At 38.8% G+C, this 26,901-nt stretch overlaps 1 protein-coding gene across 1 annotated transcript in view; it reads left to right on the top strand.

Annotated features, from left to right (window-relative positions):
• Positions 1-26,901, top strand: part of LOC113892424 (pregnancy zone protein-like) — a 60,881-nt gene that overhangs the window by 16,317 nt on the left and 17,663 nt on the right. Inside the window, exons 9-21 of the mRNA XM_027541261.1 lie at positions 51-174; positions 3,190-3,304; positions 5,880-5,989; positions 6,680-6,841; positions 7,366-7,593; positions 13,893-13,956; positions 17,908-18,050; positions 18,612-18,761; positions 21,609-21,773; positions 23,330-23,423; positions 24,986-25,172; positions 25,553-25,781; positions 26,575-26,701. Of these exons, the coding sequence (XP_027397062.1) occupies positions 51-174; positions 3,190-3,304; positions 5,880-5,989; positions 6,680-6,841; positions 7,366-7,593; positions 13,893-13,956; positions 17,908-18,050; positions 18,612-18,761; positions 21,609-21,773; positions 23,330-23,423; positions 24,986-25,172; positions 25,553-25,781; positions 26,575-26,701 (1,898 nt within the window). The remainder of the gene's footprint in view (positions 1-50; positions 175-3,189; positions 3,305-5,879; positions 5,990-6,679; positions 6,842-7,365; positions 7,594-13,892; positions 13,957-17,907; positions 18,051-18,611; positions 18,762-21,608; positions 21,774-23,329; positions 23,424-24,985; positions 25,173-25,552; positions 25,782-26,574; positions 26,702-26,901) is intronic.

Raw genomic sequence — 26,901 nt, 5'->3', positions numbered from 1 at the left:
TAAGTTATTTATGTTAAATATCTTTTTGTATGACCACTTTATTGTTACAGATACACATATGGAAAGCCTGTCCGTGGCCTGGTGACGATTAATGTATGCAGAAAATATTTACAGTACAGTTCTTCCTGTAATGGAAAATATCCAAAAAGCATCTGTGAAGAATTCAGTCAACAGGTATATGGAAACTACTCTCCCCAGGACACTAACACCAGATCTTGCTTTCTTGCAACTGATAATACAATAAAGAACACAATACAATGCAACATAATACCATGCGATATGAGAGTAGTATTTGAATTAGTCACCTAGGAAAACTGTGGAATAAGGGAAATATTTTAAGATTGCCTGGCAATAATAAAAACCCACTTGAAGACAGGGCTCATGGATTGCCAGTTTTGCAATTTCCTTCTGATAGCAATCAAAATGCCAGGTGTCCAGGCATAAAAGGATGTGGAAGTCTCCAAAGTTGACTTTAATCAAACAGAAAAGAGAAGAAAAATATGGCAAATGTTAAGAATTGGGCCAGTGGAGAATCAAATGACACTGTGGAATCTAACCTGCATGTGGGAGTCTATGAGATCAGCATCAGGTTGAAGAGAGCGGGACCAAGTGAAAAGATGGATGAGAGTCCTTGATTACATCAAAGATGTAAAGGAAACAGCAGCAGGGCATGTATTAAGAAATGAAATGTTAAAAAAAAAAGAAATGAAATGTATGAATTACTAATTTCAGAGGAAGAGTACAAAAAAGGTCAGGGTGAGGCAGTGTGAGCAGACATTGTCAGGTGTGGAAAAGCAAGTTATCTAAGTTGCAGAATGAAAGGCTAAGGTGGTGAACATGATGATGAAGGTCAAGATGAATACTGATAAGCAAGATAAACATGAGAGAAATATAGCTGTCAAAATCTTTATCAAATCAGGGAGACTAAGATTCATTTTCATTTTCAAATGAGTCATGACATCTGTATATAAGTAAATTAAATTGATTAAAGTTGTGCAATAAATATTTCCAGGCAAGAATACTGGAATGGGTAACCATTACCTTCTCCAGGGAATCTTCTGGACCCGGGGATGGAACTTTGGTCTCCTGCATTGCAGGCAGACTATTTACCATCTGAGCCACCAGGGAAGCCCAAATTAAGTGTGACTAAATTTTACTATGCAATAAATATCATGTAAACAAGTAAAAAATGAAAACAAATCTTTATTATAATATGGATCCCAATGTTTAGTTTAGAAATCTAATTTCTAAAATGAATCATCTAGTCAATAAATATATGTGCTTTCATTAATGTCCTAGATATCAAGAAAACACAGTTAACAATCCCTAGTCAATATTTAGGCTGCCCTGATGACTCAGCAGTAAAGAATCTGCCTGCAATGCAGGAGATGTGGGTTCGATCTTGGGTCAGGAAGATCCCCTGGAGAAGGAAATGCAACCCGGTATTCTTGCCTGGAGAATCCCATGGACAGAGAAGACTGGCGATCTACAGTCTGTGGGGTGGCAAAAGAGTCAGACACAACTGACCCACTGAACAACTACAGTCAATATTTAGGTGGAGATCATTACAGAGGATTCTTAGAACACAGTATGTCTGAGTTGTGTTTAGAAGAGCTGTAACTGTTGGCCACAATGAGAGTGGAAGCAAGAAAAGATATTTAAGGAACAACGTACACAAAGAGATAAAATTACAAAATACCATGGCATGTTGGGAAACACTGAGCTACATTGCCTTCAGTTCAGTTCAGTTCAGTCGCTCAGTCGTGTCCGACTCTTTGCCACCCCATGAATCGCAGCACACCAGGCCTCCCTGTCCATCACCAACTCCCGGAGTTCACTCAGACTCATGTCCATCGAGTCAGTTATGCCATCCAGCCATCTCATCCTCTGTCGTCCCCTTCTCCTCCTGCCCCCAATCTCTCCCAGCATCAGAGTCTTTTCCAATGAGTCAACTCTTCACATGAGGTGGCCAAAGTCCTGGAATTTCAGCTTTAGCATCAGTCCTTCCAATGAACACCCAGGACTGATCTCCTTTAGAATGGACTGGTTGGGTCTCCTCGCAGTCCAAGGGACTCTCAAGAGTCTTCTCCAACACCATAGTTCAAAAGCATCAATTCTTCAGCGCTCAGCTTTCTTCACAGTCCTACTCTCACATCCATACATGACTACTGGAAAAACCATAGCCTTGACTAGACGGACCTTTGTTGGCAAAGTAATGTCTCTGCTTTTTAATATGCTATCTAGGTTGTGAAAGGTTGTTGTTGAATCATGCGAAGACACTGGGATTCTTGGCCCCCGGAGGAGAAGACTTCAATCCGGGGCCAGAGACAAGGCTTGATCGCTCAGAGCTTTTGTGTAATAAAGTTTTATTAAAGTATAAAGGAGATAGAGAAAGCTTCTGACATAGGCATCAGAAGGGGGCAAAAAGAGTAGCCGCTTGCTAGTGTTAGCAATGAAGTTATATACTCTCCAGTGAATCCAAAGAATGTCTGGAGGTTGTAAAGACCTCACCAGACCTACTCCCATAATTTACATTTTAAGATAACAGAAGGTTTAATCCAGAGACTGTCCTTAGGCAGGATACATTATTGTTATATAATCCTAAGGAATGTGGAGAAAGAAAAAAGTTTGTTCTTTCTTCCTCCTTGAGAATTCCAGACCCCTCTCTCCTTGGGGACCCCTAGACTTCCTATCAACCTGCCTAGGAAATGACTCTCTCAGTTGGTCATACATTGCATTAGTCATGTCCAACTCTTTCCGACTCTATGTACTATAGCCCACCAGGCTCCTCTGTCCAAGGGCTTTCCCAGGCAAGAATATTGGAGTCAGTTGCCATGACCTCCTCCAGGGGATCTTACCAATCCAGTAATTGAACCTGCGTCTCCTGTGTCTCCTGCATTGGCAGGCAGGTTCTTTATCACTAGCACCACATAGGAAGGAAAGTTTAATATGACAGAAATGGGATAGGCTTTCAGAAGCGAGGGGAGAAAGCAAAGGTTGGCAATGATTTGATGAAATGATTAGTGAACAAATTTTGTATCACCTGGGGGAAAAGATAAGAACCCAAAAAGTGAACAAAACATGTGTAAAATTTTCTTCTGTGGCCAACACAAAATCGTCATTGGTTGAAAACTGACTTTTTAAAATCACAAATCAGAGAACCCAGGATTTCTCTTCCTTTCTTTTCAGGCAGATGATGAAGGTTGTTTCACACAACTAGTAAATGCTAAATCACTTCAGCTGAAACAAAAAGGATATGAGAGGACATTACAAGTGGAAGCCAAGGTCAGAGAGGAGGGAACAGGTTTGTATCATTATTAAATGTGTATTAACTTGTTGAACATTTATCAAATATTCAATCCATGTAAAATACTTTCTAGTTTCTGGGGACTGTGTTAGTGATATGGTCTCTCCCCTCAAGGAATTAGGAATCTAAAAAGAAATTATACATATAAATGGCTATGTATATATGTATCTATGTATTATATATAACCATAATAAAATTTGGAGGCTTCCCAGGTAGCACTAGTGATAAAGAAACCACCTGCCAGATCCCCTGGAGGAGGGCATGGCAACCCACTCCAGGACTCTTGCCTGGAGAATCCCATCAACAGAGGAACTTGGCGGGCTATGGTCCATAGGGTCTCAAGGAGTCAGACACGACTGAAGCGACTTGGCACGCACCATAAAGTTTTCACAGGAAATGTTAATAAATAAGGGCACAATGAGTGTGAAGAGAGATAGGTTATTCTAATATAGACCAAAAAAAAAAAAAAAAACTTCTAAAAGGTAGCATTTGAGCAGATTTGAATAGAATGGATTGTATTTCGAAACAGTCAAAGTGAAGTCGCTCAGTCCTGCCCAACTCTTTGCGACCCCAGGGACTGTAGCCTACCAGGCTCTAAGGTGCCTCTCAGTCCATGGAATTTTCCAGGCAAGAATACTGGAGTGGGTTGCCATTTCCTTCTCCAGGGGATCTTCCCAACCCAGAGATCGAACCCGGGTCTCCCGCACTGCAGGCAGAGGCTTTACCGTCTGAGCCACCAGGGAAGCCCACTTTGAAACAGTTCACCAGAAAAGCATAATAAGCATAAAACAAATGTCTTCAGTCCCAAAGGAATCTTTAAAAGTAGGTTGGTGCTAAGGTGTTTAGAAAAGTAAATTGTATACTAGAGAGATTAGACTTTATTATGAAAGCATTGGATATCTTCAGCTATATTTAAGGAGAATGACCTAATAAACTATTTTTTAAGTTAATTCCAAAAAAACTATCATATAAATAAAATAATTGTTAATTCCAAATAAAATGCTAACTTAACAGAACCCTTAAATATAAAAAAAAAAAAAGCAACTGAACCATACAATGCTAATTACAAGGGAAGGCAATGATAAAAAGTAAAAAAAAAAAATCTGTTAATGCTATTAAAAGTATGAGTTCATACCCAGAATTATCATAATGCTATTTTGAATATTATCCACTTTTTAAAAATCATGTTTTCATTACATAGAAAAAAACACAAATTTCACTTTTCTTCAAAGGGATGTCAATCCTAAATGTGATTTGAAACATTTGAGTAAAATTTTTTAGTTTTTTCCCCTCAAGCTATTGAATATTTTCCAATTGCCATTTAGTAGTTTTATATAGAACATACACTACTTAGACTACTCAGAGAAAAGAACATGGCATATATTATAATTATACAATGCAAAAGAGGGCTTTGGTTATATTTTTATATTTGTAAAGTAAAAGTTTGATTAAAATAGTCACTTTTATTTTTTTATTGTTATTTCAATTTAAAAAAATATATAAGAACAGGAAAAAAAAGTTAATTTTAGCAGGCATGAAAAGGACAGGCTAGATGAAAAATATATTACAATGTGTTAAATCAGAATACTATCCAAAAAGACCCCAAAGACTACAATTTTGGGGGTCTGGGAAATGGAAATATCATTAACCAAGATAAAGAAAAGATGAGAAAGAATTATGGTGATGAGGATTTGTCTAAGACAATTCATCATAGCTTGGAATATCAAAATGTCAGTTGATTCACTCAATGGACAATTTCAAAAGAAAAGTCTGAGCAAAATCAGGATTCGAAATGTAAATCTGAAACCATTCTTACTGTATTCAGATCGTCCTAAGAGAAAAAGCAAGTGTTCTGAAAGTAAGTTAATTATCATTGCTAAATTGAGGCTAGAGGTGGACAAGGAGGGGCTCAAAAACTGAAACAACTACAGTCAGAAGATTAGGTAAATAGGTAGAATAAAACTAGAAGACATAGGATTAGAGAAGGAAATGGCAACCCACTCTGGTATTCTTGCCTGGAGAATCCCAAGGACAGAGGAGCCTGGCAGGCCACAGCCCATGGGATCACAAAGAGCTGGACATGACTAGGTGATTGAGCACACATAGGGTTAGAGTTGCGGGGAATGAAAAAATAGTTTCTTTTGACAGGAGGAAGGCTTTAGATAATGGAGATAATATACAGATCACACTTCACTGAATGAAAAAGCCCTGGGTATTGGCTATACTTCTTGCCATGTGCTGAAAAGAAGGCTTTTGCTGGGGAAGGGGTTTGTGACAGAAATTTAAGAATATTTTTAGGCCAGTGTGAAGAATGAAGTTGTTCCCAGATGGTTGCTGGGGAGGAGCAAGACAGAGCAAGATCTCTGAGGAAATGAGGAGAAAATCTCCTCAAGAACATGGATGGAACAAGCAGGATATTTGTGAAGCCAGAGAATTGAGGAATTATAGATCTCAATGAAAGAATAAGAGTATATGGACTTTTTTTGTTATAATGGAGTGAAGCTGGGATGGGATAGGAGGTGAGGTGAATAGAACATATAGAACAGTTCAACTTCTCTGAATTATTCTTCAGGGTTGGAATTAACCGGACATGGATCAAGTGAAATCACAAACACCTTAAGCAAACTGAAATTTACGAAAGTGCATTCACATTACAGACGTGGGCTTCCTTTCTTTGGGCAGGTAAAGTTTCTTTTCAATGTAAACATATTTGGGGGCATATGACTTCTAGGAAAACCAATTTTTATATCAAAACTTATCTTTTAAATTCATCAAAATTCTTTTATTATACAAAAGCAAAATTTATTATAAAAACAAACATTTATTTAGAGTGAGTAACGAAATTATAAAAACTTAAAAGGCAAATACCTTATATAGGGCTTCACTGGTGGCTCAGCAGTAAAGACTCTACCTGCCAAGCAGGAGACCTAGGTTTGATCCCTGAGTCGGGAAAATTCCCTGGAGAAGGAAATGGTAACCCACTCCAGGAGATCCCATGGACAGAGGAGCCTGGCAGGTTACAGTCCATGGGGTCGCAAAAGGTAGTACACAACTGAGAAACTAAACAGTGACAACAAACACAAAAAGAAGCCTTATAATGAGATACAGAACAACAAAGATGAAGAAAACTGGGGAAGGTAACACCATGAATCTACTGTTGGCAGTTCTCAATTAAACACTCATAAGTTATCTAAACAAAAACATCAAAAAGAAAAATATTTTACAGCCCAGAAAACAAATCTTACTTTTATATTCTAAGATCTTCATTAGATGACAATGGCCAAGAAGTGAACACAATAGAGTGGAAAATGTTATTGCGATTTACCACCTGAAATCAGCTTTCACTTTCTTATTTCTCTTTTCTACTTCTAGGTTCTTCTAGTCAATGAGAAGGATCAGCCAATCCCCAATGAGACTGTAGTGGTCAATGTGGATATGTTTCAGTATAGTGCCAGATTTACTACAAATGAGCACGGTTTGGTGAACTTTTCCATTGATACCAGTAACTTCACATCTTCTTTCATTTCAGTTGGGGTAAGTGGAAATCTAAATACAAAATAAGACACAAAAAGTTCTCTCAGAAAGCTTTCATTTTAGACTTTATGACATGATCTAGTTTCAGGAGACATTTATTAAACCATCTTGATAGTCCCTTGAAAATCCAACATTTTTATAGCATTATTACAAACTAGATTTTAGTTGTTTCTTTGGTAAACCACTATTTTCATTTTGTGTGAAATATTCTAATGTCCTTATGCAATGTACAACCATAAGGGTATTAAGAAAAAGTTATTGATCTTAATTATGAGTGAATGTGACTAAATTCATACAGTGTAATTTTAAATAACGGAAAGTTGTTTATAGATTATGTTTTATTTTGGAAGGCAGCCTATAATGAAATCAAGTAAGCATGAGTCTTAAAAAATCTTCAGCTAATGACAGAGTGACTTTACATATATATAAAATGTTTTTATATATATATATATATAATGTTTATATATATATATATATAATGTTAATAAAAATAACTTACTTAAGACCTTTATTCTATCCATTAGGTCATTTACAAACAGAATAGCCACTGTTTTGATAGCAGGTGGCTTGAAGAATCTCACATACCAGCAACACACACTGCAAGTCATATTTTCTCCCCAAGCAAGAGTTACATTCAGCTTGAACCTGTGGCTGATACTGTGATCTGTGGGCAAACACAGGAGATTCGGGTGCACTACATCCTGAATGGACAGATTCTGACAGATGAAAGGGAATTAACCTTTTATTATTTGGTAAGACTAAAAGCCACTGTAGCTCTTCCTAATTATATAAACCCTAAAAGATTGCTATTTAGTTGATAAGTCATGTCTGACTCTCTGTGACTGGGATTTCCCAGGTAAGAATAATGGAATGGGCTGCCATGTCCTTCTCCAGGGGATCTTCCCAATTCAGGATCGAACCCAGGTCTCCTGCCTGCAAGTAGATTCTTTTCCACTGAGCCACCAGGGAAGTTCCAACTAAAAAGATAGAATTTGTATCTAAATAATGCCCTTTATATCAATATAATTTCTGTGTTTATGAGTGAAAAGAAGTTGCTTCCTAACAAATTAATGCCTTAATTTTTCATTCATGTTCTAGCCTCCCCTGAAACTTTGTTTTTTTCATTTTTTTTCTGAGTTCCATTGGAAAATTATTGAACAGAAGAGGAAAGCGCTTAGGTGACATATTAGTCAAAAAGAATGTTTTATCATAGAACTCAGTAGATCAATAGACAAAAGATAAAAATCAAAACAGTCAATAGGAAACAAAATGTATAAACAATCTTTCGGAAAAAAACGTTGAATTTTACCTTAATTGGGAGAAATGAAAATTTTAAAAATAAAGCAGTAGACTTTTACTCCTATAAAAGTTCTAAATAATTTACAAGTTGAAGAACTTGTGTGTGACTATAGGGAAAAGTACATTGACAGGCATATTATAAATTGGTATGATACTTTTGGGGTCAGTATACCTATTTATGTCAAAAAATTAGAAATATTCAAAGCTGGTAGTTACCCAAGTAAGACTTTTGTTTTGTTTTGTTTTGTTTTGTTTTGTTTTGTTTTTTTATTTTTTAAATATTCCTTTATTTCTCATGTGTTCCCCATCCTGAACCCTCCTCCCTCCTCCCTCCCCATACCATCCCTCTGGGTCGTCCCAGTGCACCAGCCCCAAGCATCCAGCATCGTGCATTGAACCTGGACTGGCATCTCGTTTCATACATGACATTTCACATGTTTCAATGCCATTCTCCCAAATCTTCCCACCCTCTCCCTCTCCCACAGAGTCCATAAGCCTGTTCTATACATCAGTGTCTCTTTTGCTGTCTCGTATACAGGGTTATCATTACCATCTTTCTAAATTCCATATATATGCGTTAGTATACTGTATTGGTGTTTTTCCTTCTGGCTTACTTCACTCTGTATAATAGGCTCCAGTTTCATCCACCTCATTAGAACTGATTCAAATGTATTCTTTTTAATGGCTGAGTAATACTCCATTGTGTATATGTACCACAGCTTTCTTATCCATTCATCTGCTGATGGACATGTAGGTTGCTTCCATGTCCTGGCTATTATAAACAGTGCTGCGGTGAACATTGGGGTACACGTGTCTCTTTCCCTTCTGGTTTCCTCAGTGTGTATGCCCAGCAGTGGGAGTGCTGGATCATAAGGCAGTTCTATTTCCAGTTTTTTAAGGAATCTCCACACTGTTCTCCATAGTGGCTGTACTAGTTTGCATTCCCACCAACAGTGTAAGAGGGCTCCCTTTTCTCCACACCCTCTCCAGCATTTATTATTTGTAGACTTTTGGATCGCAGCCATTCTGACTGGTGTGAGATGGTATCTCATAGTGGTTTTGATTTGCATTTCTCTGATAATGAGTGATGTTGAGCATCTTTTCATGTGTTTGTTAGCCATCTGTATGTCTTCTTTGGAGAAATAATTTCACAATTTGTATGGAAATACAAAAAACCTCGAATAGCCAAAGCGATCTTGAGAAAGAAAAATGGAACTGGAGGAATCAACCTACCTGACTTCAGGCTCTACTACAAAGCCACAGTTATCAAGACAGTATGGTACTGGCACAAAGACAGAAATATAGATCAATGGAACAAAATAGAAAGCCCAGAGATAAATCCACGCACATATGGACACCTTATCTTTGACAAAGGAGGCAAGAATATACAATGGATTAAAGACAATCTCTTTAACAAGTGGTGCTGGGAAATCTGGTCAACCACTTGTAAAAGAATGAAACTAGAACACTTTCTAACACCATATACAAAAATAAACTCAAAATGGATTAAAGATCTCAACGTAAGACCAGAAACTATAAAACTCCTACAGGAGAACATAGGCAAAACACTCTCTGACATACATCACAGCAGGATCCTCTATGACCCACCTCCCAGAATATTGGAAATAAAAGCAAAAATAAACAAATGGGACCTAATTAAACTTAAAAGCTTCTGCACATCAAAGGAAACTATTAGCAAGGTGAAAAGACAGCCTTCAGAATGGGAGAAAATAATAGCAAATGAAGCAACCGACAAACAACTAATCTCAAAAATATACAAGCAACTCCTACAGCTCAACTCCAGAAAAATAAATGACCCAATCAAAAAATGGGCCAAAGATCTAAATAGACATTTCTCCAAGTAAGACTTTTGAACAAAAAAAAAAAAACCTTATGTGTAGAAAATTCTGTATAGGAACATAAACTATATATAGTATTTTTGTAATTCTAAAAAAAGTAGAATAATTGACAGTAAGTTAGAATCCTAGTTTTATTGCTTCCTAGTTATGTGACCTCAGGTAATTTACTTAATCTCATCTGTAAAGAATAATGTCAATCATTTCACCTGAATACTGAAGATAGTATTTATGCTTTAACATAGTCAATGAAGCAGAAGTAGATGTATTTCTGGAATTCTCTTGCTTTTTCAATGATCCAGTGGATGTTGGCAATTTGATGTCTGGTTCCTCTGCCTTTTCTAAATCCAGCTTGACCATCTGGAAGTTCTCAGTTCACATACTGCTGAAGTCTTGCTTGAAGGATTTTGAGAATAACCTTGCTAGCATGTGTAATGAGTGCAACTGTGTGGTGTAGTTTGAGCATTCTTTGGCATTGCCTTTCTTTGGGATTGGAATGAAAACTGACCTTTTCCAGTCCTGTGGCCACTGCTGAGTTTTCCAAATTTGCTGGCATATTGAGTGCAGCACTTTCACAGCATCATCTTTTGGATTTAAAATAGCTCAGCTGGAATTTCATCACCTCCACTAGCTTTGTTCATAGTAACGCATCCTAAGTCCCACTTGACTTCACACTCCAGGTTGTCTGATTCTAGGTGAAGGATTACACCATCGTGGTTATCAAGGTCAGGCAGGAGGAGAAGGGGACGACAGAGGATGAGATGGTTGAATAGCATCACTGACTCAATGGACATGAGTTTGGGTAAACTTTGGGAGTTGGTGATGGACAGGAAGGCCTGGTGTGCTGCGGTTCATGGAGTTGCAAAGAGTCGGACACGACTGAGCAACTGAGCTGAACTGAACTGAAGTCCTTTTTTATACAGTTCTTCTGTATGTTCTAGAGGCTTTCCTGGTGGCTCAGACGATAAAACATCTGCCTGCAATGTGGGAGACCCGGGTTCGACCCCTGGGTCGGGAAGATCGTCTGGAGAAGGAAATGGCAACCCACTCCAGTACCCTTGCCTGGAAAATCCCATGGACAGAGGAGTCTTGTATGCTATAGTCCATGGGGTTGCAAAGAATCAGACATGACTGAGCAACTTCACTTTCCTTTCCTTTCACTTTCTGTATATTCTTGCCACTTCTTCTTATCCTCTACTTCTGTTAGATTCACACCATTTCTTTCCTTTATTGTGCCCATCTTTGCATGAAATTCTACCTTCAGTTCAGTTCAGTTCAGTTCAGTTCAATCACTCAGTCGTGTCCGACTCTTTTCGACCCCATGAATCACAGCACACCAGGCCTCCCTGTCCATCACCAACTCCTGGAGTTCACTCATACTCACGTCCATCGAGTCAGTGATGCCATCCAGCCTTCTCATCCTCTGTCGTTCCCTTCTCCTCCTGCCCCCAATCCCTCCCGGCATCAGAATCTTTTCCAATGTGTCAGCTCTTCACATGAGGTGGCCAAAGTACTGGAGTTTCAGCTTTAGCATCATTCCCTCCAAAGAAATCCCAGGGCTGATCTCCTTCAGAATGGACTGGTTGGATCTCCTTGCAGTCCAAGGGACTCTCAAGAGTCTTCTCCAACACCACACTTCAAAAGCATCAATTCTTCGGCGCTCAGCATTCTTCACAGTCCAACTCTCACATCCATACATGACCACTGGAAAAACCATAGCCTTGACTAGATGGATCTTTGTTGGCAAAGTAATGTCTCTGCTTTTCGATATGCTATCTAGGTTGGTCATAACTTTCCTTCCAAGGAGTAAGTGTCTTTTAATTTCATGGCTGCAGTCACCATCTGCAGTGATTTTGGAGCCCCCCAAAATAAAGTCTGACACTGTCTCCACTGTTTACCCATCTATTTCCCATGAAGTGATGGGACCAGATGCCATGATCTTCGTTTTCTAAATGTTGAGCTTTAAGCCAACTTTTTCACTCTCCTCTTTCACTTTCAAGAGGCTTTTTAGTGTATTTAATTTTCTTGAATACTTATGCTTCACTGACTACACCAAAGTCTTTGACACAGTTTTCCACAACAAACTGTGGAAAATTCTGAAAGAGATGGGAACACAAGATCAGCTTATCTGCCTCCTGAGAAACCTGTATGCAGGTCAAGAAGCAGCAGTTAGAACCGGACATGAAACAATGGACTGGTTCAAAATTGGAAAAAGAGTATGTCAAGGCCGTATATTGTCACCCTGCTAATTTAACTTCTATGCAGAGTGCATCATGTGAAGTGCCAGCATGGATGAAGTACAAGCTGGAATCAAGATTGTTGAGAGAAATATCAACAACCTCAGATATGCAAATGACACTACCCTAATGGAAGAAAGCAAAGAGAAACTAAAGAACCTCTTGATGAAGCTGAAAGAGGAGAGTGAAAAAGCTGGCTTAAAACTCAACATTCAAAAAACTAAAATCATGGCATCCAGTCCCATCACTTCATGGCAAATAGATGGGGAAATAATGGAAACAGTGACAGGCTTTATTTTCTTGGGCTCCAAAATCACTGCAGATGGTGACTGCAGCCATGAAATTAAAAGACGCTTGCTCCTGGAAGAAAAGCTATGACAAACTTAGACCGTGTATTAAAAAGCAGAGACATCACTTTGCCTACAAAGGTGCATATAGTCAAAGCTCTAGTTTTTCCAGTAGTCATGTACGGATTTGAGAGGTGGACCATAAAGAAAGCTAAGCGCCAATGAATTGATGCCTTCTAGCTATGGTGCTAGAGAAGACTCTTGAAAAGTCCCTTAGACAGCATGGAGATCAGATTGGTCAGTCCTAAAGGAAATCAACCCTGAATATTGATTGGAAAGACTGATGCTGAAGCTGAGGCTCCTATACTTTGGCCACCTGATGCAAAGAGCTGACTCATTGCAAAAAACCTTGATGCTGGGAAAGACTGAGGGCAGGAGGAAAAGAGGGCAACAGAGGATGAGATGGTTGGATGGCATCATCGACTTAATGGACGTGAGTTTGAGCAAACTCTGTGAGATGGTGAAGGACAGGGAAGCCCGGTGTGCTGCAGTTCGTGGGGTTGCAAATAGTCAGACACAACTGAGCAACTGAATAATAACAACTTAGAGTTATTGCCAGAAAAAAAGAAAAATCTTAAAATTATTTAGTTCAGTACCAGACACATGGAGAGTGTAAGTACTTTTAATTTTTTTCTGTTTTTTTTTTTTTTTAAATAAAGGCAGCAATAGATAATGCTATGCTATGCTAAGTCACTTCAGTCATGTCCAACTCTGTGCGACCCCAGAGACGGCAGCCCACCAGGCTCCCCCGTCCCTGGGATTCTCCAGCAAGAACACTGGAGTGGGTTGCCATTTCCTTCTCCAATGCATGAAAGCGAAAAGTGAAAGTGAAGTCACTCAATCGTGTCCGACTCTTAGCGACCCCATGGATTGCAGCCTAACAGGCTCCTCTGTCCATGGGATTTTCCAAGCAAGAGTACTGGAGTGGGGTGCCATTGCCTTCTCCAATATTTTATACCTCCCTTCACTATATATTGCTTTGCATATAATAGATGCTTAAAATAAATGTTGAAAGAATATGTAAATTTAAAATATCAATATCTAAGATAAGTAGTAAATAGTAAGAAAATTCTAAAACATTGTAAAATTACATGTTTGTTATTTAAAGTATATTGTTTGAAGTTTATTACTTAAACTACACAAATTGGAAAATATTGGAAGAGAAATTTAGTAAACAAAAGTAACTTTGGGGTTGAAGTAGTAAGATTCTTGTTGTTTGTAAATTATAAATATGTTATTTGTATATTATAAATATGTAAGTTTAATGACTACCCTTTAAAATGATAATAAACGTATTTCCCTCTGTCTTCAGATCAAAGCAAGAGGAAGCATCGCTCAATCAGAAACCCATGTGTTATCCATTAAACAAGGAGAGTGTAAGTATTTTCAGGATTTCTTATTTTTTTTCTCTTAAATTGCCCTAAACACTTTAGCTATTTCTTACATCAGAGCAAATGGCTACCAACTTTCTTCCATCAACCAAAGATGGGGAAGCTAATTTTAAAAATAAGAATACTAGATTCATTTTAGTACTTTTTAAAATCCTTTTTATAGTGTTTCTATATTTTAAATTTTATTTCTAAAGTAAAATATATTCATTTTATTATTAAATTTTTTTAATTCAGAAAATAACTGAAAAATGAAAATAATCACCAAAGAAATATTTTACTCTGTATGATTTTGTATTAGTTTCTTATTGCTTCTGTAGGAAGCTGGCTGGCTAAAAACCACACAAATTTACTATCTTGTAGTTCTGTAGAAAGAAGTCTTACTGGGCTAACATCAAGGTGTCAGCAGAATGAAATTCCTTCTGGAACTCTAGAGGATTACCTGTTTCCTCACCTTTTGCGGCTTCTAAAGACCTGCGTTCCTCAGTTTATGGCCTCTTCTGTCTTAAATGCTAGCAACACACCATCTTCAAGGCTCTCACTTGTATTCCTGCCTCTCTCTTTTAGATCATACTTTCCTTCTGGGTTTTCTTGAATCATAAATATCCATTGATATCTGTTAATTAACTTTTCAAGAAAGACTCTATTACCAAAGATACGTATGTTCAGTCTCTTTGTTACATATCCCCAGACTAAATCTCATAAGTAGCGTCCCTTTTTTCCTGTTCATTTGAATTATAGGCTATCAGTTTACTAAAGCAATTTTTATTAACAAAAGCATATTTGGAAAGATTAAAAAGTCCATTCACCCAAGGTGAGTGAATATTTTCAAGAAAAATAAAGAATACATATTATAAAGATTAGAACATATTTGTCTTTTATTTTTGACACACCATTTCTCACAATAGTACCTGACACACAGTGGGTATGCAATACATATTTTTAAACTAATTCATAAATGAAAGTTAAGATATTTCTTTATGATTTACAACTGTTAAATTTTTTGGGAAAAAAGTTTCCCCATTAAAACTATACTTCAAGAGAGTCTATCTTTCTATCTTGATATAGCTCATAATAGGAGCTTTGCATAAAAACATTAATAAAACATGGTCATTGCCCTCAAGATGCTATATTTTTTGTACACTCTTCTGCTTATGTGTTTAAATAAATCCCATGCTTTATTAAAAATTCTAATGGAAGAACTTAGAACTAAGTACTATTTCTTTATTTTGTAAAGTAGAAAAATTGCTAGCCAAAAAAAAAAGTCTCAACTTGCTTAAGATAAACTACTGTGCCAAGAATTTTCGCTCTATTTCTCTAGTGGTCCTTTATCTCTTTTTATTCAAGCAGTTCAACACAACATAAAGCCAGCATTGCACTTCAACATTCTTCAAAACTTTCCAAATGAAGATTGATTTTTATTTAATCTCCTAACTCTACTATTCACCACCTTTGTTGAACTAATCATAAAAAGCTGGATTAAAAAGACCTTTATAATTAATCATGACTTTTAGATTGTGCTTAAAATCTTGTGATTCTTTGAATTTCAAATTCATTTGTTATTAAATTTCTACTAACTGTATGAAAGCTTTTTTTTTCTAGTCTATCCATTTTCCCAGCAGCATGAGACAACCAAGGCCATAATGAAGACATACCACTCTAAACCCTGCTCACCATAGATTCTCCTTAGGTCCATAAAATGTCTTATCTAGATAAAAATCTCTCTTACTAAATTTTTTTATTGCTTAAAAAAATTTAATTCAGGTACTCAAATATGGAACAGTCCCTCTAATTTTCCATTTATCATGGATTTTTATGGGACTGAACATTATATTGGTTTTTCTAGAGCAGGTAAGTTTGTTCCCAATAGCGTATCAAAAACCAAATTTCCTCATGAGGAAATTTCTTCAAAATTAGTTCCTGCTTCCCTTGTGGCTCAGCTGGTAAAGAATCTGCCTGCAATGCAGGAGACCTAAGTTTGATCCCTGGGTTAGGAAAATCCCCTAGAGAAGGGAAAAGCTACCCTCTCAGTATTCTGGCCTGGAGAATTTCATAAACTGTATAGTCCATGGGGTCGCAGAGAGTCAGACATAACTGAGAGACTTTAACTTTCACTGCTGCTACAGCTAAATCGCTTCAGTCGTGTCTGACTCTGTGTGACTCCATAGAAGGCAGCCCACCAGGCTCCCCCGTCCCTGGGATTCTCCAGGCAAGAAGACTTGAGTGGGTTGCCATTTCCTTCTCCAATGCATGAAAGTGAAAAGTAAAAGTGAAGTCACTCAGTCGCGTCTGACTCCCAGTGACCCTATGGACTGCAGCCCACCAGGCTCCTCTGTCCATGGGACCCTCCAGGCAAATCCTACATAAGTATCTTGAGAGGTGAAATGGGGAGAAGGAAGTGTCTCTTTCCGTAAGATAAAGCATACTTTATTTTAACAATAGCTATGTAAATGGTTGTTTTTCCATTTGTCTTGGATTTCTGGGAAACTGTTATATTTAAGTACTCTATTGTTTAATCATTCGTTATGGCCTCTTAATAATTAATTCCTGCTTATGTTTAACCCTGCTTCAGAAATTCAATTCCATGTGGTTTTAGTTTTACTACTTCAATTTTTTTTTACTAATTCATTTTCTAAATTTATTTTTAATTGGAGGATAATTGCTTTACAATGGTGTACTGGTTTCTGCCATACAATAACATGAATCAGCCACTAGTTCACATTTATTTTAACCCTGCTGTTTTGTGTATTTTGCCACAAGTTGCCCTCAAATATTCTATAGATGTATAGGACAACAGCTTTAAAATAAATTTAAGCTACAAAGATCAGACAGAACAAGATTAAAGGTGCGTGAATTAAACACTATGTAATTCACACAGAAAACAACTAAAATAGATGCATTATAAAAATCAGAGGCATACTATATTTTGTACATGATTATGTGTACCTGTGCTTGTGCTTTGTCACTCAGTCATGTCCGACTCTTTTCAATCCCAGGGACTGTAGCCTGCCAGGTTCCTCTGTCCATGGAGATTCTCCAGGCAAGAGTACTGGAATGGGTTGTCATGCCCTCATTCAGGGTGTCTTCCCAACTCAGGGGTTGAACCCAGGTCTCCCACATTGCAGGCAGATTCTTTACCAGTTGAGCCACTAGGGATGCCCAAGAATACTGGAGTGGGTAGCCTATCCCTTCTCCAGGAAATCTTCCCGACCCATGAATTGAACCAGGGTCTCCTACATTGCAGGCCAATTCTTTACCAATTGAACCTGTATCTCTGCTCTATTGTAAATGGCCAGAAGGTAAAGATTATGTAGCATTCTTTGACTTCCCCTCATGCATATGACAGGCTTTCCTGGACATGACTGAGCGACTAAGCACATTCATATGACAAAACTTGTGCTGACTTGATCATAGAGATCATTAAAGATGTCTAGAAGTTCTTCTCTCTTGACTTCTTAATGTCTTTTTTTTTTATTTGAAAATAGAGACTTACTAAATGTTCTTTCCTTCTTAAGCAGAGGAAATTAACAATGTAATCTACATCTTTAAGGAAAATATTAATATCAGTGGTTCAGCATATGTTTACTGAATACTACTGTATAGAATCTGCCTGCAATGCAGGAGATCCACGTTCGATCCCTAGGTGGGGAAAATCCCCTGGAAAAGGGAATGGCAACCCACTCCAGTAGTCTTGCCTGAAGAATTCCTTGGACAGAGGAGCCTGGAGGGCTACACTCCACGGAGTCACATAGTCAGACATGACTGAGAAACTAACACTTTCACTTTCACTGCAAGCACAATGGCATAAAGGCATGTCTTTTTGTAACTTTAGTACACTCCACATGTAAATAAGTAAAATAATTTGAGAGGCTCCTCTTTATAAAACTGAAGCTCTTCCCTCTTCCTAATCTATTATCTTGAACTTTCTTTACTTTGTAGTAAAAGGGGTATTTTCCTTCTCCTTCCGAGTGGAATCGGACATTGCTCCTATAGCCCAGTTACTTGTTTATACCATTTTACCTAATGGAGAAGTTATCGCAGATACTGAGGAGCTCGACATTGAAAACTGTTTTGCCAATAAGGTGGGTGTTTTGTTTAAGCCCAGTCCTTTTCTTCATCGCCTCTTTTTGAAGCATGGAAAATAAGGAACTTATGTTCATTAAAAGACTGTCAGGTAGTACTTCTAAAACTTTCTGCCAAAGGATCTCTAACAGCAGAGAATGATAACAAAACCTGAGCAGTCTAATGGAGAAGTTCAAAGCAGGTGGCCATTGGCACGATTTCTTGCAAGTCTCTTATTTTATCTGAAAATTCATGAGGAATTCAAAATATATTCTAGGGACTTTCCTGGGGTGTGTGCTGTGTGCTAAATTGCTTCACTCATATCCAACTCTTTGTGACCCTATGGACCATAGCCCACAAGGCTCCTCTGTCCATGGGATTCTCCAGGCATGAATACTGGAGTGGGTTGCCATGCCCTCCTCCAGGGGATCTTTCTGGTCCAGGGATCAAACCCGAATCTCTTACCTGCATTGCAGGTAGATTCTTGATCACTAGCACCACATGGGAAGCCTGGGGTAGAAGAGTGTCTTAAGATTGAAACAATTGGAAAATTCATTGCTATAATTATATCCTCCTTACAGGTAAATCTGAGCTTCTCCTCAGCCCAAGGCCTCCCAGCCTCAAACACCAGCCTGAAGATCACAGCCGCTCCTTACTCTCTCTGTGGCCTCCGAGCCGTGGACAAGAGTGTCCTACTAATGAAGCCTGAAGCTGAGTTCTCACCTCAGTCAGTGAGTCCCATCTCAGTCTTGGATATCAGAAAATGCACACATGATATGACCATTTCTGGAAGCTGAAAATTATACCTGCAAAGGACAAGTTCTTTAGAGTGTCAGGAATAGTGCACTAAGTCACATAAGAGTTTGAATTCTACTTGTTTCTGAAAAAGACATTGCACAAGATGCTTTCCACAGATAATCTCACTTCATTGTCTGCTACAATGTATCAAAGACTGAGCAGTCTTGCTCACCTGTGCCTTACACAGTCCTCACATGTAAAAGATGCTCAACACCTTTTTAATGAGTAAAGAAATGAATAATTCCTTAAGGAGAGCATTATTACCTTCATTTTATGAACTAAGAAAACACAGCAGAGTTAGATTAAGCAACTATAGAAACAATGCACCAAAAAATATATTTTAAAGGTAGAACTTGAACCAAATTTTATTCAATGCTATGTCTAACACACTACAATTCCAGATAGTATGTGAAATGTCAAATTTTTAAATCTTCTCCAAAGTCCAGGCACTTATTTGTTTTAAGTATGGACAAAAGAGATTCCAATCAAACTTGTCTTTTAAACATGTTTCTTGGGACTTCCCTGGTGGTCCCATAGATCAGACTCTGCTTCTACTGCGGGGATCTCAGATCCCTGCTCCGGGAATTAAGATCCCATATGCTGCGCAGCACAGCTAAAAAAAAAAAAAAAAGACGTTTCTTATAATGAAAAACTTGTAAGAGTTCAGTAGTTTTACAGTCTTCATTGTCCATTTATTTATTTAACAAATATCCATGGCATCTTGACTACAGCATAGTGCTCTGAGAATAAGAGTTCTAATGGTGAAAAATAGATGTGGTCTTTGACCATTTTAGATTCATTGTCCCATGTGTTAAGCAAGCAAGCAACAAAAACATATCAACATATAGTAGTTCTAAGTGTTGGTAAGTATCATTTAAGGAATAAACAGGATGTTGAGATGAAGAAAACAGTTGAACAAGTTTTAATGTAGTGATTGGGGATATCTTCTTGCATCGTCAGATAACAGGGGCAGGGGCAGGGAATGCAAAGAATGAAAGCAGCATGAAAGTCCTGAGGCCAGAACAACAGTGTTTCCAAAGGAAATGGTAATGACCTTACATAAAGTGGTGAGAGAAAAGGATGGTAGAGGCAGTAGGTGGAATGAAAAGTCAGGAAGATCATGAGGAGGACTGTGAACTTGGAGTGGAATTAGGCATTGACAGCAAAGTGAAACGCGAAAGTGAAGTGGCTCAGTCATGTCTAACTCTTTTGTGATCCCATGGACTGTAGCCTACCAGGATCCTCCGTCCATGGGATTTTCCAAGCAAGAGTACTGGAGTGGGTTGCCATTTCCTTCTCCAGGGGATCCTCCTGACCCAGGAATTGAATTGACAGCAAAGGCAGTGATATATCAGTGAGGAGTTTAAAGCAGGAGAGCAACGATTTAGATTTACCTAGTTATGAAGATCCTGTTTGCTGTTCAGAGTATGGGAGCAAGAATGAAAGCGCGGAAATAGGAGGCTATGGTAGCAGCTTAGATAAGAGATGACAACAGGTCCACATGGAGTCAGTGTGTCTTTAACAGCCTGAATACTGTACGACTGAGCAGGTGGCCTTATGATGAGGCTTCCCAGGTAAAGAACCTGCCTGCCAATATAGAAGACATAAGAGATGCGGCTTCTATCCCTGGAATGGGAAGATCCCCTGGAGGAGGGCACAGCAACCCACTCCAGTATTCTTGCCTGGAGAATCCCATGGACAGAAGAGCCTGGTGGGCTACAGTCCATAGGGTCACAAAGAATCCGACACCACTGAAACAACTTAGCATGCACGCACTAGGCAAAAACTGAACTAGAATGAATTTATTTCTAGGTTACGTTTGCATCTAGTTTCCTCCTGAGTTAAACTTGGTCCTAAAGCAGTAGAGTGGGGAAAAAAAAAAAAAAAAAAACACTTGGTAAGAATGTAATCACATAAAGTGGGAAAAGGAAATATATTAAGTATTTACAGAGGTTGTTTCTAGGTGATGGATATGAAGGACTTCTATTGTTTCATAATGCTTCTCTGTACTCTCTTTTTGCTTTCTTTTAAAAGTTGGACCTAGGGTCTGTCAAACAGAGTGCAGTATGTCAGAAAGAGAAAACCAAATATCTTAACACATATATGTAGAATCTGGACAAATGGAACTGATGAACTTATTTCCAGGGCAGGAATAGAGACGAAGATAGAGAGAATGACATATAGACACAGGGTGGGGAAGGGGAAAGTGGGACAAATTGGGAAATTAGGACTGACATATATACATTACCATGTGTAAAATAGATGGTTAGCAGGAACCTATTGTAAAGCAGAGGAAGCCCAGCTTGGTGCTCTGCTATGACCTAGAGAGGTGGGATGGGACGTGAGGTGGGAGGATGTTCCAAGAGGGAGGGGATACATGTATATATATAGCTGATTTGCTTTGTTGTATAGCAGAAGCTAACACCACATTGTAAAGCAATTATATACCAATAAGTATAAATAAAATTCAAAAGATAAATTCAAAAAAAAAAGTAGGCATTTGGGCTGGGAGACAAAGAAACTTGAGTTTTAGACTTACTCAAGCTAAATGACCTCTGAGTCTTTCATCAATGAATTTGATTTCTTTATACATTATTTTCTTTCATACAACAACAGGATTGGGATCCATAACCTTTGATATCGCTCCATGATTTCTGTGTCATGTTTTACAATGTTGCTATGGGAGTGTTAAATAAACACCAAGATCTCTTAAACTCCAGATTGAACATTATCTCACTTTATAAAATAAATAACAGTTTTTCCTTTGTTCTACTTTGCAGGTGTATAATTTGCTATCGGTAAAGAAAATCTTTAGCATGGGATATAGAGGCCCCATGAACGAAGATAGGGAAAAATGCATCAACGCGGAAGACATAACTCACAATGGAATCATTTACATTCCAAAGCAGTTCATCAGTGATGACGATGCTTACAGTATCTTTGAGGTAATTCCTTTTCCTAAAAACACAACCTAAATTGATCTCTACCTCATCATCAAGATGGAGAAGAGCTCTAGAATCTGATCTTCCTCTCAACCACCAAAAGACAAAGCTATGATTAACAGAAAAATATTGAAAGGTCAGAGGCATGGAGAACTTTGTACACACACAGACAGTCAGTCATGAATTTCTCTGGCACTTTAAGAGCAAGGGGTATACTTTTAGGGCCCACAACTTTAACCAAGTTGATCCCAAAGCTAGTTGTCACCATCATATATCCTCTCAGTGATTCTCAGAGGTTCCAATATGTGAGAAAAACAAAGCAAACATTTCCACAGAGCCTCTGACATCCTTAAAAAAAGTGAATACTCTGTTGGCAACCACTGTAACAGTCATTTCACAATAAATGAATCAGCAAATGACTGAATACATAAAGTAAAATACTGCGGCCAACAGTTTCAGTGCAGTAAATTTCAGGTGAATTGAAAGTAGCTGTTCATAGAGAAGAATTTGCAAAACTTGGAGTAGAAACATTAGCATGCCTTAGGTACATTAGAGCAAATGTGTATCTTTAACTGCAGTTAGGCAGAATTATGAAAGGGAAGTTTTTCCGGGTTGTGAGATTAAATCTTAGCTCCACCAAAAAGGACTGAAAACACTCGCTATACCTTGAGGAAGCCATGTGTCCTACTGCTGTGGAGGTCTGCAGCTTAGCTGAGAGCAGTTTAAACCTCCCTTTTCTGGAGCCTCCGGAATCAGTTGGTGGTGGAGGGAGAAAAAGAAGGCTCTTTATTAACTGTTAAATGTTTCTTTCTGACTTCTTTCTCCCTGTTCCATACCACTGGCACCACTGACAACGGTGCCTCAGAGTCCCACAGCTTCCCGAGCACTCTAGAGCACAGCAAGTAGTATTTAACTGTGACTAATATTGAAGAGGAAGTCTGTAGCAGGAATCAAGGAATCAAGCTACTGTGGATGTCTGAATGGGTGTTTTGCATGCAGACTTTCAGTATACTTAAAACTGAGAAAGAAAAAAACGAAAGGATAAATCACAAAAGGGATGAGTTGAACACAGATATTCAGGCAAAGGCATATTTCCCAATAAAAACAAAGCAAAGTATAATGACTATGAAGAAAAATCTCCAATATGCAACCCTACAATTTCAAATGAAAAGAAACGGAAAACTATTCTCTGCAACAAAGTTAATGTGTGGTTTGAGGCAGGGGGAGGAAGAGAAGAAAAACATCCAAAGCTAAAACACTCAGTTTCTTGGAGGCAAAAGATAATTAAAGGGGCACTAAGCATATAGGAGACAAAATTCAGAAATAGGAATCAGAAGTAGATTCTAATCCCAACTCCCATTCATCAACTGGATGATCTGAACTCTCTGTGACCCCATTTTCATTTTTATAAAATACCTCTCTTCTCCATTGGGTGGAATTTTCACGATAATCCTATGAGTTCTATGTATAATACTAAGGGTATATAATACAGATGTAAGAAAATATCCCAGTCTCCAGACTGGATTGCCAATATGCTTTAATAATTATTTTTCTTCCAGTCTGTAGGATTAAATATTTTTACCAACTCAAAAATCCACAAGCCACATTTTTGTCAGCCGCTTCCATATCCAGGAATGTCTATGAACTATGGAGGTAAGGGTGAAAGTTATTTATCCGCTAAAATAATAGAAGAAAAGTAACGTTTTGCTAGGTTGGGATAAAAAGCCATTTTTTTAAGTACTGACTGTTATGACTCTGCAGCAATTTCTTGGTAAAATTTCCTCAAACAACTTTTTTCTCTAGAAAAAAAAAATGAAACATTATAATTTCTCTATCTCTCTCTGATCAAAATTAAATACAGTCTTGGTACTTTAAATCCTCTTTATCTACTGTGCCTTCAGTATCTGAATTAGTCAAGATAAGATAAATTATACCATCTTAGCAAACAAACCCCCACATCTCAGAGTCTAAGCACCTAACAGTTTATTTTAATGCTCTCACAAAAACTTCTTGTGAGGCCAGGAGCTGTTCAAAACACCTCCATTGGTCAGAACACTGACCAATCATTGTCAAGGAGATTCATTCAGCTTTCCTCTTGTGACTCCATCTCCAGCATGCCTTTCAAGGTTACTATCTTGGGGGAGAAGGAGTAGATATGCACATGACTTTACAGCCAGCTGTGGAAGTGGCACAAATCACAGTGCCCTACCTGCAAGGGATCTGAGAAATGTGAACGATTACATGGATATTATTTGCCTCTGTCGTTCTTTTATGGAAATCAGTGATTCTGACAAATTGAATAATAGAATAAAATAATTCAGCTTTTGGAAGACATACTGTTAGTCTCCTTGTGTATCTCAAGTATACATAGAAAAGAGGAAAAGTCAAAAAGATTCTATTTTCTCTTCTGCTGCTAACAGAGACATTTCTCTAGCCATGCTGAGATGCCTACAAATCCTGTTTCCCCCTGTGCTGTGTGCTGAGCTACGTTGCTTCAGTCGTGTCCAACTCTGTGAGCCTATAAACTGTAGCCTGCCAGGCTCCTCTGTCCATGGAATTCTTGAATATTGAAGTGGGTTGCCATGCCCGCCTCCACGGGATCTTCCTGACCCAGGGATTGAACTCATGTCTCTTATGGTTCCTACATTGGCAGGCAGGTTCTTTACCACTAGTGACACCCGGGAAGCCCATAAGCAGTATGTGCTGTGCTGTTCTTAGTCACTTAGTCATGTCTGACTCTTTGCGACCCCATAGACTGTAGCCTGCCAGGCTCCTCTGTCCATGGGGATTTTCCAGGCAAGAATACTGGAGTGGGTTGCCGTGCCCTCCTCCAGGGGGTCTTCCCAACCCAGGGATCAAACTCAGGTCTCCCACATTGCAGGCGGATTCTTTACCATCTGAGCGGTATAGGGGTGTTAAACTACTCTTTATTCTTCCTTTCACCAGTTGAAAAATCAGCTTAGGGAGAGTTACATTTGTTTTCATTTCTAGAGAAAAATACATTTGCCTCTAAACTATTTGATGAAGCAGCAGGATTAACCTTCCAATAAGACAAATAGATGAGTAAACAAAGTACGAAGGTGGTAGGGTAAATTGTTCTAATAAAAGACATTCCCTGAGCATGTGGTCTTGTTCTACTTGATACATAAGGCAGCTCTGAGAAATTGATGATAAAACTCAGGCTTACATTAAGCCCTCTTGTTGTCTCTCCACAGCTCCAGGTCTAGCAAGTTCACGAAGCCTACCAGGCCCCATACATGGAATGGCCACTCCTCTAGCAGGTATAGATGCAAGGGGAGTTTATCCATCGAGTTCGAGAGAAGACTCTTCAGCCATGAAAGTGAAAGAAACAATCCGGAAGTATTTCCCTGAGACCTGGATCTGGGAGTTGATACCACTCGAGTAAGTTGTGTGCTGCTTGGAACTGAGAATTTGAATCCTCCTCTACGATTCTGGTGTAATCGTAGGGCTCCCAGTCCTTTCTGTTCTGCCCCACTCTTTTCTGATAGATGTGTAGATTCATAGTTCATTTATCTCATAGCTAAACAATGCAATTTTGTTTTTCTAATTTGGTCCTGAGATAAAACAATAGAAAGCCACCCTTGACCCTAAAAAGAAAAAAAAAAAAAAATCAGAAACCTCTCTAGGAGCACCAAACTTTATATCGAGTTTAGCATTTATCACACTGGGTTTCTAAAGTGTCATGCTCTAGAGTCAGCTGTGGTCCATGCTTTTAAGAAAAGGAATTCATTTACTCTCGTCTTCTTTTTTCCCCTCTCTAGTATGTGGGGCAAACATGAGTTGGCAATCAAGGTCCCTGACACCATCACGGAGTGGAAGGCCAGTGCCCTCTGCTTGTCTGGAACAGCAGGGCTTGGACTCTCACCCACCATCTCTCTCACAGCCTTCCAGCCCTTCTTCCTGGAACTCACTCTTCCCTATTCTGTGGTTCGAGGAGAAGCCTTCACACTCAAAGCCACTGTGTTCAACTATCTGTCCCATTGCATTCGGGTAAGGGCACTTGTCTGGATGTAAGTGAAGCTAGGAGGAAGGAACACACCATGCATTTCCTAAATCTCTCCCAGGTCATCTCCTAGTAAATCATAATTGAATACGATGTGGCCTAATTTTGGACTAGAATAGGTGCTAAGAACAAAGCTCCCCAACAGGTCCAAGGTGGTAAGGTTACAACCATCCAGGCTTCCCTAGTGGCTCAGATAGTAAAGAATCTGTCTGCAGTGTGGGAGACCTGGGTTCAATCCCTGGGTTGGGACGATCCCCTGGAGAAGGTAATGTCAACCCACTCCAGTATTCTCGCCTGGAGAATCTCCAAGGACAGAGGAGCCTGGTGGGCTACAGTCCAGGGAGTCACAAAGAGTCAGACACGACTGAGTGAATAAGACTTCCACTTTCAAGTGCTAAGAACAAAGCTCCCCAACAGATCCAAGGTGGTAAGGTTATAGTCATCCAGGACTGTATTTTGTTTGTGTATTCCTGAATTCAGATATTACTCCCACCTGATTATTTTTTCACTCTAACAAAAGAAAAATATTTCTTCCTTGTGTTGGCACAAGCCTAAATCCTGAGTATTTATCCTGATTCCCATCAGTTTTTCAATGTCCTTATGGCAAACATCTAAACTACAAAATACTGACAGGATTTACCTTGACTGAACAGCTTCTCAAAGCCTCTCATTAGTATGCATTGTCCCTTTAAGCGTCTTTCCCTCCCCCTGCCCTGACACCCCATTACTGACCTTTTCCCTGTGTTCTTTGTCCAACTTGTGGGTGGGAATGGGGGACAGGTGAGCATACAGCTGGAGGCCTCTTCTGCCTTCTTGGCCATCCCAGTAGAGAAGAATGAAGAATCTCAGTGTGTCTGTGGAAACAAGCAGAGAACCGTGTCCTGGGCTGTGACCCCAAAGTCACTGGGTGAGTGATAATGGTGTTCACAAATCCTACTTCTTTTGTTGTAATGATTGCTTTCCACTCCCACTCAGATGCATGCTTTTCTCTCCTCTTTTGACAATGATCAATGGAAGGAAAACAATTATATATATTGGAGAGGCTTAAAAAGAAGAAACCATTCAATATAGGATCACTGTTTAACTCCTTAAGAATTTTATTCCCCA

This window comes from Bos indicus x Bos taurus, chromosome 5 (assembly GCF_003369695.1).
Source record: "Bos indicus x Bos taurus breed Angus x Brahman F1 hybrid chromosome 5, Bos_hybrid_MaternalHap_v2.0, whole genome shotgun sequence".
Lineage (NCBI taxonomy): Eukaryota > Metazoa > Chordata > Mammalia > Artiodactyla > Bovidae > Bos > Bos indicus x Bos taurus.
The sequence above is the reverse complement of the archived record's forward strand: the minus strand, read 5'-3'. Positions and strand labels throughout refer to the sequence as shown.